General features: G+C 33.7%; 1 protein-coding gene across 6 annotated transcripts in view; it reads right to left on the bottom strand.

Annotated features, from left to right (window-relative positions):
- The window catches only part of PKN2 (protein kinase N2), a 190,982-nt gene that overhangs the window by 148,329 nt on the left and 20,949 nt on the right, over positions 1-21,704 (bottom strand). For 5 of the 6 annotated variants that reach the window (XM_057544823.1, XM_057544822.1, XM_057544825.1 and 2 more), the window contains exon 2: positions 3,183-3,483. The exons of the other annotated variant lie outside the window; for it this stretch is intronic. In XM_057544823.1, coding sequence (XP_057400806.1) covers positions 3,183-3,483 — 301 coding nt within the window. The remainder of the gene's footprint in view (positions 1-3,182; positions 3,484-21,704) is intronic. 6 annotated transcript variants of the gene reach the window in all.

Genomic DNA, 21,704 nt, shown 5'->3' with positions numbered 1-21,704 from the left:
ACTTTTTTCACAAGGTGCATTCAGCCTCATTTTATAATATGTTTATAATTTTCATGTGGGAATAATAATAATACTCCATGAGACTATTCTTGAAGTATATGGAAGGTGAACAGGAAGCTTAGAGTATCATGGGCATGAAGAGAACATCAAACAGTCCCAAATGATCTGATCTTGACATTATAATAAGCAACATTTCAGAGAGTTTTACAGCTAAAAGTCTGAAAGTTCATCTGATAAAAGTCCTTATTTTACAAATTAGAACCTAATGGTTAACAGCTAATTATTGCAGAAGTGAGTTAAGAACAGTCCTCCTAACTGCTTACATGGTAATCATATATACAATGCAAATTTAAATTCTGTCCCTCTTTCCTTGAATCATTCATTCTGCTTACATACCCCCAAGACAACAGGAATTAGCTGAATACTTCTGCACATACTTATTAATCTACATACTTTAGAGAACTGAAAGCAAAATGCTAGGCCCTTGACCCTTTATGTCAGATCTAACCAAATTAAATGATTTTGCCTACTTTAGTACACAATGTAAAACATAAAATTTTATGGCAATGTGACCTAAAATTAACGTTGAACTACCTTTAACCCTCTGTGTTGTTGTTTCATTTTAATGCAGTCAAATAAGTAGTATGAGAAAAAAAAAAAAACCCCCAAAAACAACTTATTACTAAGATGTGTGAATATGCCATTTGCAAAGAGAACTGTTTTTTTAATATATTCAAATTTTAACCAACTTGTCAAGTTCATTCCAAACAAACTGAAGTATTAAGAAGTCACAGTAGAAAGTTATATTTCATATAATATTCGCCCTGCAGTTATCTGATAAGTCAATAACAGCAAAGAAAGTTTCTGGAATTATTTCTCCTAAAACTTTTATTTAAGGCTTTATTTCCCAAGTATTAAATATTTAAAGTACCATGATAAATTACGCTTTGGTATTAATTACAAAAACTAATACAAGGTTTTTATTTGCTGGGATTTTTTTTTTTGAGATATAATACTCTCAACTAAATACCTACTCTCAACTAAATACCTACTATACTCCAGGCTTTATGATAAACCTTGAAAATAAATGAATGAAAACATGGTCCTGTCCTCAAGGATCATACAGTTTAGTAAGTGATATAAAAATGTACAGAAATAAATTGTAATACAACAATGAGTGGACAAAGTAGAATAGAGAAGATAATCAGAGAAAGTCAAGGAAGGTTTCACAGAGATATCCAAATTGGCTTTTGAGGTAGAAAAGGAATTTGACAGCAGGACTAAAAGGTCATTTCTTTGTAGGAAACTCTAGGAAAGACAAATCTAATCTAAAGTGATAGAAGGCGGACCAGTGGTTACCTAAAGCCAGGGATGGGGATTGGAGATTGATTGGAAGTATGTATACAAGAGAACTGAAGTGATGGTCAGGATCCCTAGTTGTAGTGATGGTTACCTGGGTATATACATTTGTTAAAACTCATCAAATCATATACTTAAAATATGTGCATTTTATCATATGTAATTTATATACTTCAGTAAAGTTAATTTTTTACAAGGGGCTGGGGAAACCAAATGGGCTACTCTTTGGGTGGCAAAAACACTTCTATATTCCAATTACAAGGTAGTTATTGGTATTCTGTGATTATCAAAAATGTTTTCTCTAAACTGAGTTTAAAGCTCCAGCACAGTTTCTTATTTTAGACCTCTCCTAAAAAAGTAATGGGCAAAGAATGTAGAGCTCGGCAGAGTTCCAACAGAATAGACTATATCTAAGTTTATATGATATTGCTAAAGAAAAAGCATTTCATAATACAAATTTCCATTTATAATGTAATTACTGAATTTGTGGGTAAGAAAATACTAGATTGAAGAGTTCTTTAGCTAGTTTTGTAATTCTGGGCAAATTAATTCACATCTTTGGGATTATTTCAGCTCTAAAATAAGAAGGCTGGTTTCTTTATGATTTCTTTCACTTCTAAGATTTAATTATTCTTACAAGATTGAAATCTCTACATAGACAGTCTCCAATTGAAACCCCTAAGGTAAGTCCCAGATGTTGAAAGTAATGCATTAAAACAAGCTCTATAAGTACACTGAATATCAGAAGCATTGTACACAACTTTTAAGATTGGAAATTTGTGGTTCTTGGTCAAATTTATGTACTTTCTTAAGCAAATGTAATTTTACTTATATCTGTTTTTTCTTGGCTAATCATACAGGTTCTTCTAAAACTTCTGTGGTGCTAGATACATCATTCTGCGTATAGCACTCCTTATCTTTGCAAATGCAGAAATTAAGGATTTAGACATTAAATAACTAGCTCAAAATATCCTCTTTGCAAAGACAAAACTATTAGATCAAATGTGTCTTATATGATTTGTTAAGTAAAAAGGTTTAGAAAGAATATATATATGAATGGATGGACATTGATACAAATATAGAATTTTTTTTCTGGAAGGACATAACAACAAAAAACTCAGTAATGCTACCTTTAGGGAGTGGGCCTAGAGTGGATAGAGGTCATTTTTCTATTTTTTACTTTCTGTACCATTGAAAAATTTCCAACATGAACATCTGTTAATTCTACTGTTTAAAAATTATGCTCTTAGGTTGGACTTATAGGTTGTATTTTCCTTTCATTTTCCATACTGGAGAAAAAAAAAAAAGTAATGTTTGGCTTTTTAAATTTTCTTCTTTTTTAAACAAAATGCCTGGTAGTGTAGTTGTTGATTCAGTTGCTTAGACCTCAAAGAACAAAGCTCACAGGTTTGATTAACTATATTTGCAAAAAATAAAAATATCCCTTGGTCATAGAATGCATTTTTAACTTTAAAAAGTCATCTGGCAAACTCGTGCTGCTGATCTCAAGGATGAATCAGGTAAGAGCATGTGGTTGACTCAATACAAAACATTAATACTGGAAAATAACTTTAAGTAATGTCTTAGTGACAGAGGGTAAGAGAGTAGACAGAGAATTACTCATCTCTAAGTAAACGTTTTAATTTTCATATTCATCAACTCACTGCACCTTCTGAATAGAATATAAATAAGACCTTAACTGTAGGAGAAAATACAGTCCCTGTCCTTTCAAAAAAACTGAAGACTATAAATGTCACAAATATTATTATTTTTAAAATAATACATTTCTTATTAGTATACTATATAAACATCAAATAAAATACCTGTAACATCTTCTGGATCTGATACAACAATATGTGCATTTAGTTCCTGTAGCTTGTGATGCAATTCTTCTAATTTTTTATTTGATTTTTTCAAAATGTTGTCCACATAAGCCAAACTTTTTTTATCTGTTGTGACTTTCCTCAGATTTTCAGCTCCTTCTTTGATTTTCAGTTCTTTTCTTATTTCTCTCTTAATTCGATCCTTGATATCATCCAATTTCTGTTGCACCATTGTATCTGAAAAGTCTAATTTTTGAACAGCACTCACATTCTCATAAAAGGGAAGACTTCGGGAATCTCCCTACAGAAAAAAAATAAACACACAAATGTGGGAGTTTAGGAAAGTTAGCTGCTCAGTAAAATATGCCATATAAGAATACAACTGTACTTAAAGCAATTCTTCAAAAACTCTGCCCACTCACTAAATAGCATTACCTGACAAATTTATATTAAAATAAACACATCTATACACAAAGACATCTTTGGGCTGTGTAAACAGACAATGAATTTTTGATATTCCATGAACCCAAGTTAGATTCCAAAACCTACACTGTGAATCTTGAACAAGTTATTTAACCTTTCAAATACTCAGTCAAATCCTGTAAAATCTAAATAATAATATTAGGCACTTTTCAGAGATAATATGGTAATTCAAAATATTGTATGTGAAGCTCCAAATATAATTCTTGGCCCACTATAGTCACTTAATAAGTGAAGATTATTATTAAATTCCATAGGTGAGATAAAATTCTATTTTATCTTCTATAAGAACCTCTTAAATATAAACTAATATTGGCAAAAATAAAATAAAATTATATCCTTATGACCACTTTTTAGTTAAGCAATTAAATGCATTAGGGCTTGGGAAGACTAATTTCAGAATTCTATTCATATATTTCATGACTATCTATCCCAATTGATAATTTGGTTGACTGACTACATAAACATCACTACTACAAGATGTCTAAATTATGTCCTACTGACAGAAGCTAATAGAGTACCCAGTATCAGTTATTCATCTTAAAATGAAAATCAAATCAGGTAAGCACATCTAATCTACATTTAAAACAGGCAAAGTTATGTTCTGGCTATTTGTATATCATTCACTATTTTAAACTCCATTAGTACAATACTACTGGTTTTTAAATTTTTAATTTCTGAAACACAAGAAACTAGAGTTAACTTTTGCCTTTGGGAAGAGGAATCGAGCTTGTGAAGGACACAGAAAAGAGATTTATATTTCACTGTGTACCCTTTATGTATCTTTTGAACCACAGACCTAAGTAATTAAAAGATTTTCTTTAACGTCTTTGGGAATTCATCACACCCATAAAGTAAGTTCTATTTAAATACTTGGTGCAAATACTCTTTATGTCTAATTCTTCACCTCTGAAAAACATGTATTTTGCAAAACAGTGAGTTAATGGATGGGAAGATACAGGATTTAGTCTTGGCATTGGTACCAATTTACCTGGTGCCAACAGGCATACTATGCAAAAAATGAAGTAGTTGATGTATAAATTTGTTCTTAACCTTTTTAGGGCCAACAACCCCTTTGAAACTGACAAAAAAAAGAGTAGAACAAAGAAAATTTCATGTTTGTATGTACTATTTCCAGGTACCATAGATCTTAGATTAAGAATTCCTGAAATTGGTGATCTACACCTATTGGCCTTAAATTTCTGATTCTTATCTATACGAACATAGAATGATCTCCTATCTGGGCCAAAATAATGTCGAGGCTTTTCACTACTTATAATGGACTATAAGTCCTATCAATCCATTTATTCAGTTTCCAAAGTTTATAAATCCACCTTTGTCTGGTTATCAAAAACATATGACTATTGTCAAAAGATAAAATCCCAAATTTCTATTGTCTAGCTTCAGGTAAAGGGAACGGAGGCAAACAATTCTTAAATGAGAAAGCTTTAGCTAAATGCATTCCTCTAGATATTTTTATTTCTATCTTTATAAACTTAGCAAACACTACATGAATTGCTTTCACAAATCTGTACTTTAATATAAGGTAGTAAGCCAGAACGTTAAGTGTCTCAGTAATTTTTTCTTTATGATGCATAGGCTAAAAGAAATATCTAACAATTCCATTTATTAAGTAGTAAGGTCCAAATAACTTAATCAATACTTATAACAACTTAGTAGCTATTTGAAATAATACAAATTGAAAGAAAATTACATTTGTATTTCATTCTTTAATAGCCACAGTTACTTATTAATGGGATATATGTCTGCTACTGGGTACTTCACAATTTCTCAAAACTTGAAATCAGTTAGTTGGACATTCCCACCTTCATCCTATTCTGCCAGTACAAGGGGGTTGTAGAATATCCTTAATATTGAAACTTTACTGACTCTAGTTAGTCCACACGGTATCCAACAAATGGTGTCACTGTGTTTCCCTGAAATTTTAAAAATATACTGCAGCATCCTGAGAGCTTGCTGAGGCACTCCAGAGAGCCTTGTTGCAGAGCTTGAAAATCATGGTACTAATATTTAAAGGCTGCTAAAAACAAAACAAAACAAACAAAAACAACCACCAAAAAACAGTTACCCTTGGCTACTTCAACTCCCACTTTTCAACTTGCTCCCTAAATGCCGATCATATCAAATTACAGAAATTTACTGCCAGATACAATCTCTTTTGGCTCAGCTACTATGCATGCTGCACCTTTGGGATGCATCATTTTCCCTTCTTTCTTCAACTATCTCTTCCTAGTCCTTTCTTTTCTTAGTTAACTTTTACTTTGTTTCAAAGTTTACCACAATTATTTCCCCCAGGAAAGAATTTCCTGCCTATGCCCTCTCTTAGAATTAGATTAAATGCCTCTCTCCTGTGTGCTCTGATAATGTGGACTTTATTTAAACAAGTATTCCTTTCCTTATCTGACAACTCCAAAGACTGCGAGCAATTTGAGGGCAGAGCTTATGCCTGGCAGAGTGGTTCTGTCTTGTTTTCTTAATGATTTGATTACATTATTTAATATTCTTCTTTTAGAATTCAGGAAAAATCTATCACTGCTAAGGAAGTCATGCTTTCCTCTTTCTGGTAAAGAGAACTCATACTCCAGGAAGCTCTAAGGCAAAACTGATATTCAATCATAGCAACTATACTGGCTAAAATAGATATTAGATATAAATCATATGTGGTTAGCATGTTTGCTTCTTCTTCCTAAAAGGCCTGAATTTTTACTCCCATCTTTTGTTGTGACATGGTTCAAATACCTTTTGGAAAGGAGGAGATACATAAACCATAATCAATAACTTAAGATAAACTATGCCCCCTAACAGCAGATAGGAAAGGTTACAGTACTTTCTATTACTGCTTTCCTAAAAATTTTAGTTGCAATAAACTGTGAAAGTTATTGGAAAATATAATTTTCTTGCATTTGGAACAACTGAAATGAGATATTCCATCTATTAAATTATGTCCCTACCCTAAAAAAAAAATAAGAGCAATTATATCATAAATGGAATCAGTACTAGGCAATGTAATAATATTCTTGACCCAGTAAAATAAATCAGCCTCAGGAAAAAAAAATAGCTATTTAAGCAGTGAAAATCTTCAGTGATAATCTCTGTCTCAGTAGGTTCTATTAGAGGCAGTAGTAACATTATAGTAATTTATGTTTACAAGCTTTACCCTTTCATCCACCATTCAACTCTTTGTACTCTATAATAAAGTTCACACCTCCCCCAAAAGTAAACAGTAGATACCTTTTCTCATGTTTTCAAAACGAAGCAAAGTTAGATCCAACCTCTAATCACAAACTCCCTTTTAAATTCATTAATATGTTCAGAAAGAGATAAACAAAAGAAAGGAAAAAAACACAAAAGTAATCCTAAACATAAAACTAAACTCCTAGTAGTATTCATGATCCTCTACCAATCATATATACACAAAAGAAACCCCATTAATTCTCAAACCTTTTATCACTGAAATCAACAAGCTTAGTTAGCCACTCCATTCTAGTCAAATTAATCTAACATTTTGCTGTTATATTCTCTTACCCCTGTCTTTCTTTCTTATACCCTATTCCTTTCACTATCAATCTAAATCCACCATCATGTTTAAAAATATTTCAACTCTTTCATGATTAATCCTACCTATTTTTAATGTATTTTATATCATCTATATCCTTAATTCAGTCTTTCAAAGCAGATGGGCCAAATCCAAAAACAAGGAAACCATTAGTGAAATTAATACACTCAGGATTTATAGTAGTACAATCGAAATGATTTTTAGGTTAAGTAGATTTCGAGCAGCTAAATAAATAAAAGAAGGAATAGAGACTTCAATGAGTAAGAAACAAAGAGTAAAAATTAGAGTTCAAAGGAACCAAAATAAATTAAAAACTCAGTGGATGGGTAAAACAGCAGATTAGACCAAGCTAATGAGTTAGTATCCTGGCAGATAGATAACTTGAGGGAATTACTCTGAATTCATCATACAGCGATAATGAGAAATTTAAAGGCATGGAAGACAGAATGAGAGGATCCAAGATCCAGGTAGTAAGAGCTCCAGAAAAACAGAATAAAGACAATGGGGGAGAAGCGCTACATGAAGAGATAAATGGATGAGAATATTCCAGAGTTAAAGCATGATATATCCTTAGACTGGAAGGTCATACCAAGTTGCAAATAAGATAAATGGAAATAACGCAGCAACTACAAAGTAAACAGAGAGAAAAAGCATTTTTATCTACAAATGAATGATAATTAGATCAACAGAAAACTATTCTTTAATAACAACAGAGGCTCCAAACTATCAAACTTCTACAGGATTTTCAGCCTTTATCTTCATATATTGCTAAGGCTTTCTCCAAAATTAAAAAAAATTTAAAAACCAGCTGCTTCAAACTATTAACATTCTTGGGGAAATGACAGATGAACTAACCCAGTGCCCATGTTACACTTACATCATTCCCCTGCTTACTTTCATGTATATGTTTACTTCTATTGAAGAAAATAAACTTGTGCTATGGCAGAAGAAACTGTACCATTTTTACCTCTTAAACTGACAAAGAGTTTTCTAATCATAATGTTGGCAATAATCCAGATGTAAGCTGTAAAACTTTATAAAAGTTGGAAATATGTAACAAGAATCTTTAAAATAGTGATTCCCTTTGGCCCAGTAATTCTAATTCTAGAAATGTAAACTAATAAGATAATTAGGAATTATTACTATATAGAATGGTAAATACAATACTTTTTAAAATAATATATGCTGGGCACAGACAGACTCCCTTACAAAACTTACAAGTAGCAGGGCTTTAAACCAACTTATAGAAAAGAGAAAGTTCAGGATATAAGTGTCACAACAAAAGAATTTCAAACAGTCTAGGGAATAAGGAAAGGTTTCTTTTATTTATACTCTTTATTATTCGTCAGCAGTATGTCCAGCTCAATGTATTGCTACTATGTATACAGTTTTATTTCAAATTATGTTTAAAATAAGAATGGACAAAAGAAGACTGGGAGGAAACAGATTAAAATATTAACAATAATTATCTCTGGGTAAAAAATCTAAGAAGATTTTTATTTTGTTCTTCCAAGTTTTCCATATTTTCTCAATTTTTTTTTTTTTAGCAATTAATATATACTGCCTAATAGGAGGGAATTACATTTTTTAAAGACATTAAAAGTAACTTTCACTTTATTTCAATTTTGGCAAATGCAAAAGCTTATAATGATACTTTACACTCTACAGTATATTTGCTTTTAACCAGGTTATTTCGAGTCAATACAATTCTACTGCAAAGGATGAGACTACACATTCCACTCATTATAACTAGACCACGTCATATGCCAGTCAAGTATTCCAAGTATGCAAATGTGTTAATATATATTTGATAAACACAACGATTTTTATTTTATGAAATAACGAAATTCTGATCTGTAGAATAAAATATAAATTGACATTTTCTATTTACTACGTTTCAACAAACTCACAATGAAGTTAAGAAAAACACTAAAATAAGAACAGGATCAGATTCAAAGAACAAAATGAAGAAAAAAGTCTGTCACTTATGACCAAGTACTTCATTTAGGGAGAGACAGGAAAGGATGTTTACTTCTCACTGGCCAAGTTCCCAGAAAAGAAGTGAAAAAGCTGTTACTTTCTCTATATTATAGAAATATAAAACAGTCTGACCTGATAGATGACAAGAAATGTTAGAGCACCCATAAAAACTCACTGGGTACAATGATTCATATACTGTTTAGCTAGAAGGAATTTCAAAGATCAAGTAGCGTTAACTCCTTTGATTTTAGTTTTGAGGAAAGCAGGTTCAAAGCAGCTATGCAACTTGCCTAAGGTCACAAAGAAAAGTCAGTGACCTGGCTGGGTTTAGCATACTAGTCTCCTGACTCCTAGTTTGGTGCTCTTTTACTCCATACCACCTTCTTATCCATTTCCCTTTATTTGAACTACACCTTGACCTAATTGATTTGCATTAATTAAGGGATATTATGTGCCTTAATTCAGGGGTACTGGCAGGACATATTTCCTCTTATTCTCTCCTATCACCCTAATCCAACCTTCTGTGTCTAAGGGGAGAATGCTCTCACCAGAAAGCAAGAAACCAGTTCTTACACCAGCTCTCTGTCACTAGCTATGCAACCCAAGCATGTTATTCCATCTCTGTACCTGTTCACCCATCTGCAAAATTATGTTTGGTTCTCCCACCTTTTAGTTTCTTTAAAATTTCTTTATTCAAAATATTCACTGAATGCTAGGTAATGGAAATGACACAATCCTGCTTTCTTTCAGGTATTCAATTTACTAAAGAAGACAGACATGAAAGCCAAACAAAATCTGAAGAAGCAGTAAAGCTTTACACAAATGTAGGCTATTGTGTGTGTGTCTGTGTGTGTGTGTGTGTGTTTGTGCATGTGTCTTAACAGAAAGCTCAGTTAGAATGTAGTATGATGGAAAGAACTAAGTATTTGGAGTCAGACTAGCCATGTATAAATTCTGATACTGCAACCATGTTAAAGCTTTAATTTCTTTTTTCTGTAAAAGGGAATTATTACAACTACCTTGACTGTATTATTTCTAAGTCTCACAATGGCTATGCCTAGGAATAAGAAGTATGCTTTCATAGCAATAGTATAGTTCCTGGCACATAGAACTGAGAGATAGTGCTGGGTGCCTACATAATATCCAGCCTACCCCTTTTCCTCACTAAGCAAATCTCCATTTTGGTAGATGCAACAAAGTGCTGAGATAAAATTCTCACTTCACCAGACTCCCTTGCAGCTAGAAGTAGTTACATGACAATTCCTGGCAAAGGGAAGCCCAGGATTTTGGGGAAAGCTTCCAATTTTCCCTTTGTTTTTGCCTAGAATGCAGACCCAAAGCCTAAAGGTGTTAATAGGCAAATAGGACAGAAACAACAAGGATGACAAAGCAGAGTGGAAGAGCCTAGGACCCCAATGGCTTTACTGAACTGCTACACAAGTCCTAGACTGCCTACTTTGGACTTCTTGTCTCAGATGAACTATAAATCCCTCTCTCACTAAGGATCATACAGGGCTTTGTAGGCCAATATAAAGACTGGCTTTTATTCTGAATGAAATGGTGTAGGGCTTAGGGAGAGAAGTGATGTTGTATGACCTCCTGTGTTAACAGATTTGAGGGGGCAGGGAAAACTGCTATGAAGCTATGGTAGATTATTACTAAATGGACTCAAATGAATCTTGCTTTCCTATGTTCATATTGTCATGTAGCCTCCTTCCACACTGACTCAAAGCTAGCCTTCTGACTTACTCTGACTAATAGTGTAATGGAAGTGACATTCTGATGATGGGCAGGGAGCTTCAAGAAGAGGCCTCAAGAGGACTCATAGCTTCTGTCTTCCTTCTTGAAAACTCAACTACTATTTAAAGAAGTCCAGATTATTCTGCTAGAGAGAGAGGACCCTGGAGGATGAGGGAGACCATGTAGAGAGAGGCCATGTGGAAGAGAACCAAAGCACTCCAGCTGTCTCATCCATTCCAGCTGAGGCACCAGACTCGTGAGGAAGGCCACAGTGGACATTCCAGTCCAGCTTAGCCACCAGCTGAATGCAGCTGCGTAAGTGAGCACAGGCAATACTAGCAGAAGAAACACCTCTTATACCCACAGAATTCTGAGATGAGTTTATTACACTACCATAGACATATGATACAGAGGCTACTGCAGCAATCCAGGCAAGATAGCTCTTAGAGCCATAATGATAGCTCTAAGCAGTCTCTTCAATTTTGATTATTAATTACTTTTTGTTGACTCTCAATAGATAAAAAGTAGGGATGGGGGTGTTAATAACATTATCATTATGTTAAAAAAGAAAAAACAATTTTCCTTTTCTTTCCCACTTTATACCTCTCCATCCCAACACTTTGAGAAGATGTAGATAGAGACAACAATCCTCTTCTTAAAAAACAAAACAAAACATAAAGTCATTACTTTTAAAAACAGACTTGCTTAAAAAAAAAGCCTTGCTTCTCCACCATTCCTGTCACAAAACTAAGCCTAAGGTGCCTGTGGGTGAGAGTATTCAATCCTCAGATTTAGTGATTGGTTTAGGAATAGTCATGTGGTTGAAATAGGCCCTTTCCAATGCCCTTTCCAGGGATTGATATGGAAATCCCACTCCTAAGCACAGGAGCTGCAAAGACAACACAAATCTGAAGCTACTGATGAAAGAAGTGCTTTTCTTACCATAGATAGCCAGAAAACAAAGCTAACTCAGAGAAAAGCAACCATGAGAATTAAAGAGAAAAAAAATCAGTAAGGACACAGGCTGAGCATCTAAATCCTTACATCTTTAAACATGCTTGAAGCAAACATACCCCCATGCCCCTAAACTTATTAGTCACAGTGCCAACCAATTCATTTTTTGCTTAAGTTAGTTTGACTTAAGTTTTCCCTTACCACAAGTAAGAGTCCCAAATAATATTGATAGTTCTAGCTCCCTGCTTTGAAACATGAAATTTTATCTCTGTAATTTAGTAAAGATACCTGCAATTCCAGATCTATATATATATGATTTTTTTCCAATATCAAGACCAATGTTCCCCTATAAGTGTTTGTGTTCTCTACCACTCTAATCTCATTTTATACCACAGAACTGAATTTAGGGTCACATTTCCACCCTTGTTCCAAAGAATGCTACTAGTAATTTTTCATCTTATTTTGCATACTCTTCTCCCCTTAGTGTCTGGGAAAATTTTTTTTTTTAAATAAATTTATTTATTTATTTATTTTTGGCTGTGTTGGGTCTTCGTTGCTGTGAGTGGGCTTTCTGTAGTTGTGGTGAGCAGGGGTTAGTCTTCTTCGCAGTGCGCGGACCTCTCTTCGTTGCATCTTGTTGTGGAGCACGGGCTCTAGGCACGCTGGTTTCAGCAGTTGTGGCTCACGGGCTCTAGAGCACAGGCTCAGTAGTTGTAGCACACGGGCTTAGTTGCTCCGCGGCAGGTGGGATCTTCCCAGACCAGGGCTCGAACCCGTGTTCCCTGCACTGGTGGGCAGACTCTTAACCACTGTGCCACCAGGGAAGCCCTGGGAAATATTTCTTATCTCACTCAAACCATGTGATTCTAGTGAGGTCTCCAATGCTCTTACATGGTCCTATAGATCTGTGGCCACAGTTGAATGATCTAAGGATGGACACTTCACTAAATTAAACCAGAGTTGTCCCACATCCTGGCCAAACATGATTAATCCATTCATCCTGCAAATATTTACTGAATACCTATTACATGTGCTAGATGCTGTACTCAACACTGGACATACAGTGGTTAAAAAAAAAAAAAAAAGACATCCATATCTACATCAAGCTAAACATGAGTTCATAATGATGCAGAAAAAGCATCTGACAAAATTCAATATACATTCATAATTAGAAACTCTCAGTAAACTAGAAATAGAGACCTTCTTCAATTTGATGAAGAACATCTACAAAAAACTTACAACTACCATTATATGTAGTGGTGAAAGACTAAATTCTTTCCCCTAAGATCAGGATCAAGACAAGGATGTTGGGCTTCCCTGGTGGCGCAGTGGTTGAGAGTCTGCCTGCCAATGCAGGGGACACGGGTTCGAGCCCTGGTCTGGGAAGATCCCACATGCTGCGGAGCAACTGGGCCCGTGAGCCACAATTGCTGAGCCTGCGCGTCTGGAGCCTGTGCTCCGCAACAAGAGAGGCCGCGATAGTGAGAGGCCCGCGCACCGCGATGAAGAGTGGCCCCCGCTTGCCACAACTAGAGAAAGCCCTCGCACAGAAACGAAGACCCAACACAGCCATAAAATAAAAAATAAATAAATTAAAAAAAAAAAAAAAAAAAAGACAAGGATGTTTACTCTCAGCACTCTTATCAGTACTGGGCATCCAAATCACTTCAGTAAGACAATAAAAGGCATACGGATTGAAAAGGAAGCAATAAAACTGTCCCTATTAGAAGATAACATGGTCATCTACATAGAAAATCCCAAGAAATTTACCAGAAACTTCTAGAATAAAAGAGTTCAGTACTATCACAGGATACAAGAACACTCAAAAATCAATCATACTTCTGTGTACTGACAATGACCATGTGGACACCAAAGATAAAAACACAATACCATCTAATAATTTTTGCTTAGATGCTCCTGTGAGATATCCATAGTAAGCATGCACATACCCTATCATATTGCTTATAACAACTTATCTTGTCTTCCCTGCTTGACAATAAGACAAGCCCTCTCTAAGTACAGAGGCATTATCTGTCTTGTTCATTACTGTGTCCCCAGCATAGTATCTGGTACATCATAGCTAATTAATAAATATTTTTAAGGGAATTTAAAAAAAAGAAGAATATGCTTCAAGTTTCCTAAGTAGAATAGCAACCCCCCATATCCAAACCCAAAACTCTACCCTCCCCCACCAAAAGCTCTAGTTATAGAAAAAGTTTCAGGCAAAAAGAAAAGGAAGGTATTGAAACAAACAGCTAGAGTCAAAATTCAAGAAAATCCTCACATTTATAATATGGAAAGGGCTTTCAGACACAAATCTTTGTTCTTTTCAATTAAGTCATATATATTCAAGCACAAAAAAAAATTATGCAGTGAGTAAAATCTAAATTTTGTCAGTAACTGTTCTTTTAATGACTTAGGTTAATTTTCCTTTGTTATTTTCCTTTATTTATTCAAATTCTTAGAACCTTTTAGGTTTCATTACCAAGTGACAGATACTAGAGCTACCAAAAACTAGTATAGTGTAATCACCATTCCACTGATCAATTTTACCAATTTTCCAGCAGTGGTTCTCAAAATCTTTTTGTTTATGTGGACTGGGGTGAAGGTGGTGGGAGGCGGGGCACAGATTACAGATCTACTCTGGGATCCAGATGGAAGCAATGGACTCTCAGAAAATTCCATGTGTGCAACACACACACACACACACACACACACACACACACAGTGGCAGGAGATTAAGGGGTTCACAGATCCCTAAGCCCATCCCAGCACCCCAAGTTCAGAACCCATGTAGGTCTAGCCTTTTGTCAACCAGTTCCAGCTATTAGCTATTTCTTAGGAGCCTAATATGCAAAAAAGACTTTTAAGGAAAATATACCATATTCGCAAAAAAGGCATACAATAAGACCTTGATTAACTGACTTCCCAGAATACCTCCTTTATATAAAATCAACCATGTTAAAAATTTAAACAACTTCAAAAATTATATTAAGCAGAGCTCCAGATGACCAGAGAAACAAATCCTTCTCAGTGCCTAGATTCTATTTGTTCTCACATTTCTGAAGGTAAAACAGTTGATCTTCATTCTGAACCTTCCCCATTCCTGAGCTTCCCAGGAGATAAAACATACAAACCCTGTTTTGTGTCCACAGTACTAACAGTATAAGAAATAATGATAATAGTTTCAAACACCTATTACCATTATACTTTAACTGAAACTTTTAAAAACAAAGGGTAAAAAAAATTTTTAAAGGGCTATTTACACATTATATTTTTCTTTCATCTCTAAATGTTAGCCACAAGTCATTTCCCCTAGCCAGAGCTTCTGTTAGGGACTTTATCACCTCCTAGGATCATTTTGGAAATATTTGGAAATTCTGGTTGTGAAGATGACAATAGGATAGAGACAGATGACAGGCACAGAAGTGACCAGGCAGAGCCAGATACTATGAAATAGAAAGCCAAAAGACTCCAATAAAATAATAACACCTACAAGGACATCAGAATAATCAAGATCAATCAAGATTTTGTCTCAAAGGAATATAAAATGATTAAATTAGTAAAATATAAAAATCTTTGTCACAGTATCTGATATTTCTCATTTATTCAATTATTACCATTATTACTAAAAACAGTCAAAAAGTGGGCAAAGGATAGTAGGATATCAAAATGAAGAAAATATGGGACAAAAATTAATTTTTATTTGTCATGCTTAATTTAGAGCAGATCTATCACACAAAAACTCCAATGTGCTAAAGTGTTAAATATTTTTTAGAATGACTAAGCATAAACAAAATAGATAACATAGTAGCATATCTACTTCAAGCACAGTGTTAAGAATTTGGGAGCTTAAGAATAAAGAGATATTAAGAGAAAAAAGACTGCAAAGGAAAAGCCCAGAAATGCTCTTGCTGTTTGAAAGTATACAATAAAAGGCAACCAAACTAAGATTGTAAACAGATAGACAGACGGACAGACAGACATGGAGAGAAAAAAGGGAGGGAGGGAGGGAGGGAAAAAGGGAAGGAGGGAAGGAGGGAATCAGACTGGGGCTCTCATTAAATGTTTTATTTCACTGATTAGGATGAAGAAATAGAGAACAAGTTGTCAGTTTCTCAGAGCTGGGCCTGGGGAACACAGCAATGAAACTATACAGAATACAAAAGAAGGTCCCTGAGGAAGTAAAACTAATTAGTCAATGCAAGATAAGTAACAGCTATTTACAAATAGAAACAATAAGAGAGCCAAGAGACTTGGTTGAAACAAGTTAAAAATTAGTGAGTGATAAAGTGTTTTAGTGGCAAATTAATAGAAATGTGGTACATGAAAGGAAACAAGAGCAACCTTCCGACTGTCCTTCATATTGGTCTTCATGTCTGCTGATGACACAAGGAAAAGAGGGTTTCAGAGCTAGAGATTTCATCAAGAAACAACTTCTGGTAAGGAAATGATTTATAAATATACCAGATTTGGTATAGTAGTTGGGGGTGGAGGGATGGGAAGGGAAAGAAATGTCAGAGACAGGTATCCAGAAAGCTTCATTCGACTGTATTGTTAATGTGTATTTCTTTAAATCGGTAGTGAATACAATGGTGTTTTATTACTCCCTATGTACCTTTTGGTATGCCTATAACATTTTATTAAAAAATGAGGACGGAGTGATACAAAAAACTAAAGGAGAGCGCTATCTAATAGTAAAGATACTGTATTTCATTACTGAGAAAGTAGTTTCGGAAGGCTATAGAAGTCTAATGTAGTCTAATGTCCCCCGTCTGGAATTTTGAAGGTAATGGCCTCTCAACCTCTTAAAATTGTTCTACTCTGAGAGTACATTTTCTTAAAAACATGCTAAGAATTTTTAAGTTTAAATGCCATGTTACTGGGTATATTTCAATACATACGAAACATTAAGTATATATTTAAATTTGTGACCAATGTAATACATAAACTTCTTTTATAATTCCTAAAAATGAAGTTTCTTAGCTATTACTTAACTACATTTTTAGTAGTATCTCACTGATTTTTTCTCATAAAGCTGGTGTCCACAAATATTAATATATCAGATAAAACAATTAAAATGGCACAAATGTATTACGAGTCAAGTTGGTGTCTTAAATGGATTCTGAATTACAGCCTTAATTTAAAATATTTATACTTTATGGTATATTATTTTAATAATACTGTTTTTAATAATTCATAACAAACCCTGGTTATTACCCATCTGAAGGAATCATACACATTCCATTCTTAACAATTCAGAATATGGAGTGCTTAGTTCTCTTAATTTTATAGTAGTATATAATAATCATAATTGCAAGCATGTTCTTCCTACAAAAGTCATATTCCATGAGGTACTACAAAAACATACATGGGAAGAAGCAGCAGTAGCCAACAGTAGTTGTTCAGATATAAACCATAATTCGGATCTTGACAGGTAGGAACTCTCATATATCTTCTGTCCTATAACTTAGCACACAAGTTTGTGTTTTAAAATTTGTTTCATTCAGCAGCAATTTATTAAATGTCTACTATGTGTAAAGTTCTATTCTAGACACTGATGATACAAAGATGATCAAGCCACTCTTCCTATAAAGTAGTGGCTCAGATCTAAGTTCACTTCATTAATATGGAAATCATTGTTTCAGCTCAATCATATCTCCTATTTAATATTACTAAAATTATTATTGGTAAAAATGACATCTCAATTTAAAAATGTAGTTAAAAATCATAGCTATTTTAATAGCATGTGCAAATCTCAGGCTCTCACATGCTTCCAACACAGAAACACTTTTCACAACCAAAACTATCCACAATGATTAAGCAAAGGTAGGATATTAAAGGCAACAGAAAGAGAGAGATTATGAATAAGAAAACCGAAATTCTAGTCATGGTTCTGTCACTGATTTGCTATAAGACCCATGGCAAATTCTTAAATTGTGTTTCAATCTTTTTTTTCTAAAACAGTCATTTAGTTCTAATTTTAACTCAAACATTACATTATATCCATTATGAATCCTATAAACAACTTTTGCTGTCATGATGATTTGGGATTGTATGCTTCCTTTTTCCCTCCATTCATTATCTTAGTTTAGCAGGAAGTCCCAATACCCCTGTATAATTACTTAACATGTATCTTCCCTTCCACAGTTTAAGTTCCCTGAGAGAAGGAAGTATATTTGATCACTATTAAACATTCTGATCCTTCTTTTACGACCAGGCCCCAGAATAATGCTTCGAATACAGAAAGTGCTCAGTCAATATTTGTTGAATGGAGAAATGGCTGCTCAAAGTTGACATACTGAGTGAGAAGTAATACCTGACAGAAAAAGAAGAAAAAAAAAAAAAAAGAATCATACTAACCACTAAAGTCATCTGGTACAGGAATAAGGAGTACTACGTATTTCAAGAAAGAGTCAAATTTTCTATGTATGCTATGTAAATCAGGCAGCAAAATGTGACATACACTACATAAATGTAATTTCTAAAAACAATGTTAAAAATCAATGCTTCATATGTTTAAAGGGTTAAGAATACTTTATTTGGAAAATATACTTCATTCCCCATTGATAAGACATTAAAATATAACTGAATACATAATAAAAGAAAACTACATTTTAATCACAATTTAAAATTGGTAATTTTGAAGTATGATTTGATATCGTATCACAACACATTAGGTCACATTCTCCAAAGTGAAGAACCAACTTTTCCACTGGTATAAGGAGCACCCCAAAGGAAGATAAAAAGTCACACTAAGACTTCAAGCTATCCTGTTCTTTACTACCAAATAGAACAGAGTTTATAAAATGACATATTCCATTATGGGTGGGGTTAGATAACAAAAACCTACAGAGAACCAGTCAATAGCCGTAACTAATTTCCTTATATCTATTCACATTAACACAAGAACTACAGGTTAGACAGGCTGAACCACAAAAAACATAGTTAGAGGATAACAGGTAGGCTATAACTGCAGATCTATAGAATGTCACTAAGGCATTATGTATACAGGAAACACTTAATAACAATAATAATAATTTGAGATTCCCCTCCCCCACTCCAGGTTGTCAATCAGCATTAGTGTTAGTCATGCTACTGAATGTAACCAAATGGTAATAACTTCTGTTCCCATATACTGCCCAATAAGCTGGATTTCCTTCAAATATACAAAACAAGTAAAAATGCATCAAAAGAAAAATATAAGAACAATTATTGACCCAAGTACTGTAGTAATTCAAATGTAAATTATTCATGGATTACTTCTGCCATTATCTAGAGCACTCTGGGATAAACAAATGTGAAATGTTAGAGTTGCTTTCCCTCAATATTTTGGTTAAAAAAATACAACCAGGTAGAATTCAGAATGGACAATAAGCAAATGAAAAACTACCAAACCTCTGTTAGGAGATGCAGTTAAAATAATGAGATATTTTTCATACCAAAATGAATTATTTCTCTCCCAGGCATTTACCCAAGAATAATAAAAGCATAAATCCACTAAAATACTTGCACACAAATGTTCACAGCAGCTTTATTTGTAATAATCAAAACTTGGCAACGACCCTAATATCCATGTACAGGTAGATGGATAAACAAATTGTGGTATAGCCATACAATGGAATATTACTCAGCAATAAAAAGGAACAAACTATTGCTATATACAAAAGCATGGTAGAATCTCAAAAATCACTATGTGGAGTGTATGAAGTTATGTTAAAAAAAAAGGTACACACTGTAAGATCCTTTCATGTAAAACTCTAGAAAATGCAAATGAATCTGTAGTGATAGAAAGCAGTTTTCTAGGCCTGGGAATTGGGGAAGAGGGTGTAATGGCAAGATTACAAAGGGACACAAAGAAACTTTAGGGAGTGATAGACATGTTCATTGTTGATTGCAGAAATGGTCTCATGAGTGTAGAGGTGTGCCAAAACTTATCAAATTGTGTATTTTAAATATGTGCAGTTTATTGAATGTCAATAAGATTTCATTAAAGAAAGGTATTTTTTTTTTAAAAAGAGAAAGCCTTTTTAATTATCTTATTCCCTTATTATAGACATGGTCATATTTTCCTTTTATTAAATTCAAGGTTGTTCATTAAAAAATCTCTACTCAAGTTAGGATATCTTGGTTCTAGTCTCAGCTCCCTTACTTAGTGATGGCAGACAAATCACTTAACCTCTCTGGGTCTCATTTTTCTTATCTGTAAAATGAGTTTAGGCTAAATTGATATATGCCCATCTCACTTAATATTTTATGGATCTATAGACTAGTAGCCTCAGCTTTTTATCATATTATGTTGTTCCAAGAATTCTACAGTAAATCAAATCACATCTGTGATGGGGGAAAATGTTTATTACAAAATTCAACAGTAAACCTCTATAATTGCTTAAGATATTAAAATATAAACTATATAGTGAAAAGAAGAGCATCAGTTTAGATTTAGATAGAGCTAGTTTCAAATTACAGTTGGGCTAACTTGCTATGTAACATGAACAAGTAATTTTATTTCTCTATGCCTATACAATATACAATAGCCAAGATATGGAAGCAACTCAAGCACCTATCAATAGATGAATGGATAAAGAAGATGAGGTGTGTGTGTATATATATATATATATATATATATATATATATGTGTGTGTGTGTGTATATATATATATATATATATATATAGTGGATTATTACTCTGTCATAAAAAAATGAAATCTTGTCATTTTAACTACATGAATGGACCTAGACGGTATTATGCTAAGTGAAATAAGACAGAGGAGAACAAATACTATGTGATTTTACCCATATGTGGAATCTAAAAAATAAAACAAATGAACAAACAACAAAATAGAAAGAGTTATAGATACAGAAAGCAAACAGGTGGTTGCCAGAGGGGAGGGGGCGAAGGGGAGGAAAAAAATAGGTGAGGGAGATTAAGAAGTACAAACTTCCAGCTGCAAAATAAATGAGTCATAGGTATGAAATGTACAATTTGGGGAATATTGTCAATAACTATGTAATATCTTTGTATGGTGACATATCCTAACTAGACTTATTGGGGTGATCATTTGAAATGTACAGAAATACCAAAGCACTATGTTGTGTAACAAGAACTACCATAGTGTTATAGGTCAATTGTATTTTCAAAAACAAGCAAATGAACTCATAGAAAAAGAGATCAGATTTGTGGTTACCAGAGGTGAGGGGTGGAAGGAGAAGAAAAAGTTATTAAAAATAGTTATAAAACTATCTGCATGCTTTAGACTTTATTGTAATACATGAAAATAATTACCATATTATTAGCATAAATTAAAACTACCACTTTAAAAAGTATCTCTCACTATACATTTTAAAAGACAAGAATTTGGTTACTCATGATGATGAGGAAGGTTAGACAAGAATACTTATTGAGTGCCCACTAAGTATCAGGCACATAAAGTAATAAATGCTTTATTTCATGTAATTTACATAAATAAACCAAGGAAGCAGAAGGGGGATGAGGAGTGCTGGAAGGTAGGGTGGGAAGTACTGCTACTTTTATATAAGATAATCAAGGAAATGCTCTCTCTCTCATAAGGTATTATTTAACAGGGATTTTAGTATATTTTAATTCATAAATCATTTTTCTACTCAAAATATCACTGCATCAGTAGTCAAAGATTTCCCCGGCTAAACTACCTAAGAAGTCATCCCTTTTAATTGGTGTATTCATGAACAGAATACAAAATATTTCAAACACCATGCTGCAAGTTAAATTCCCCCAAAGAAAAGATCCAACAACTATTAAACAGAAAAAG

The sequence above is a fragment of the Balaenoptera acutorostrata genome, chromosome 1 (genome assembly GCF_949987535.1).
Source record: "Balaenoptera acutorostrata chromosome 1, mBalAcu1.1, whole genome shotgun sequence".
NCBI lineage: Eukaryota > Metazoa > Chordata > Mammalia > Artiodactyla > Balaenopteridae > Balaenoptera > Balaenoptera acutorostrata.
Note: the sequence above shows the minus strand (reverse complement) of the source record. Positions and strands in the feature narration are given on the sequence as shown.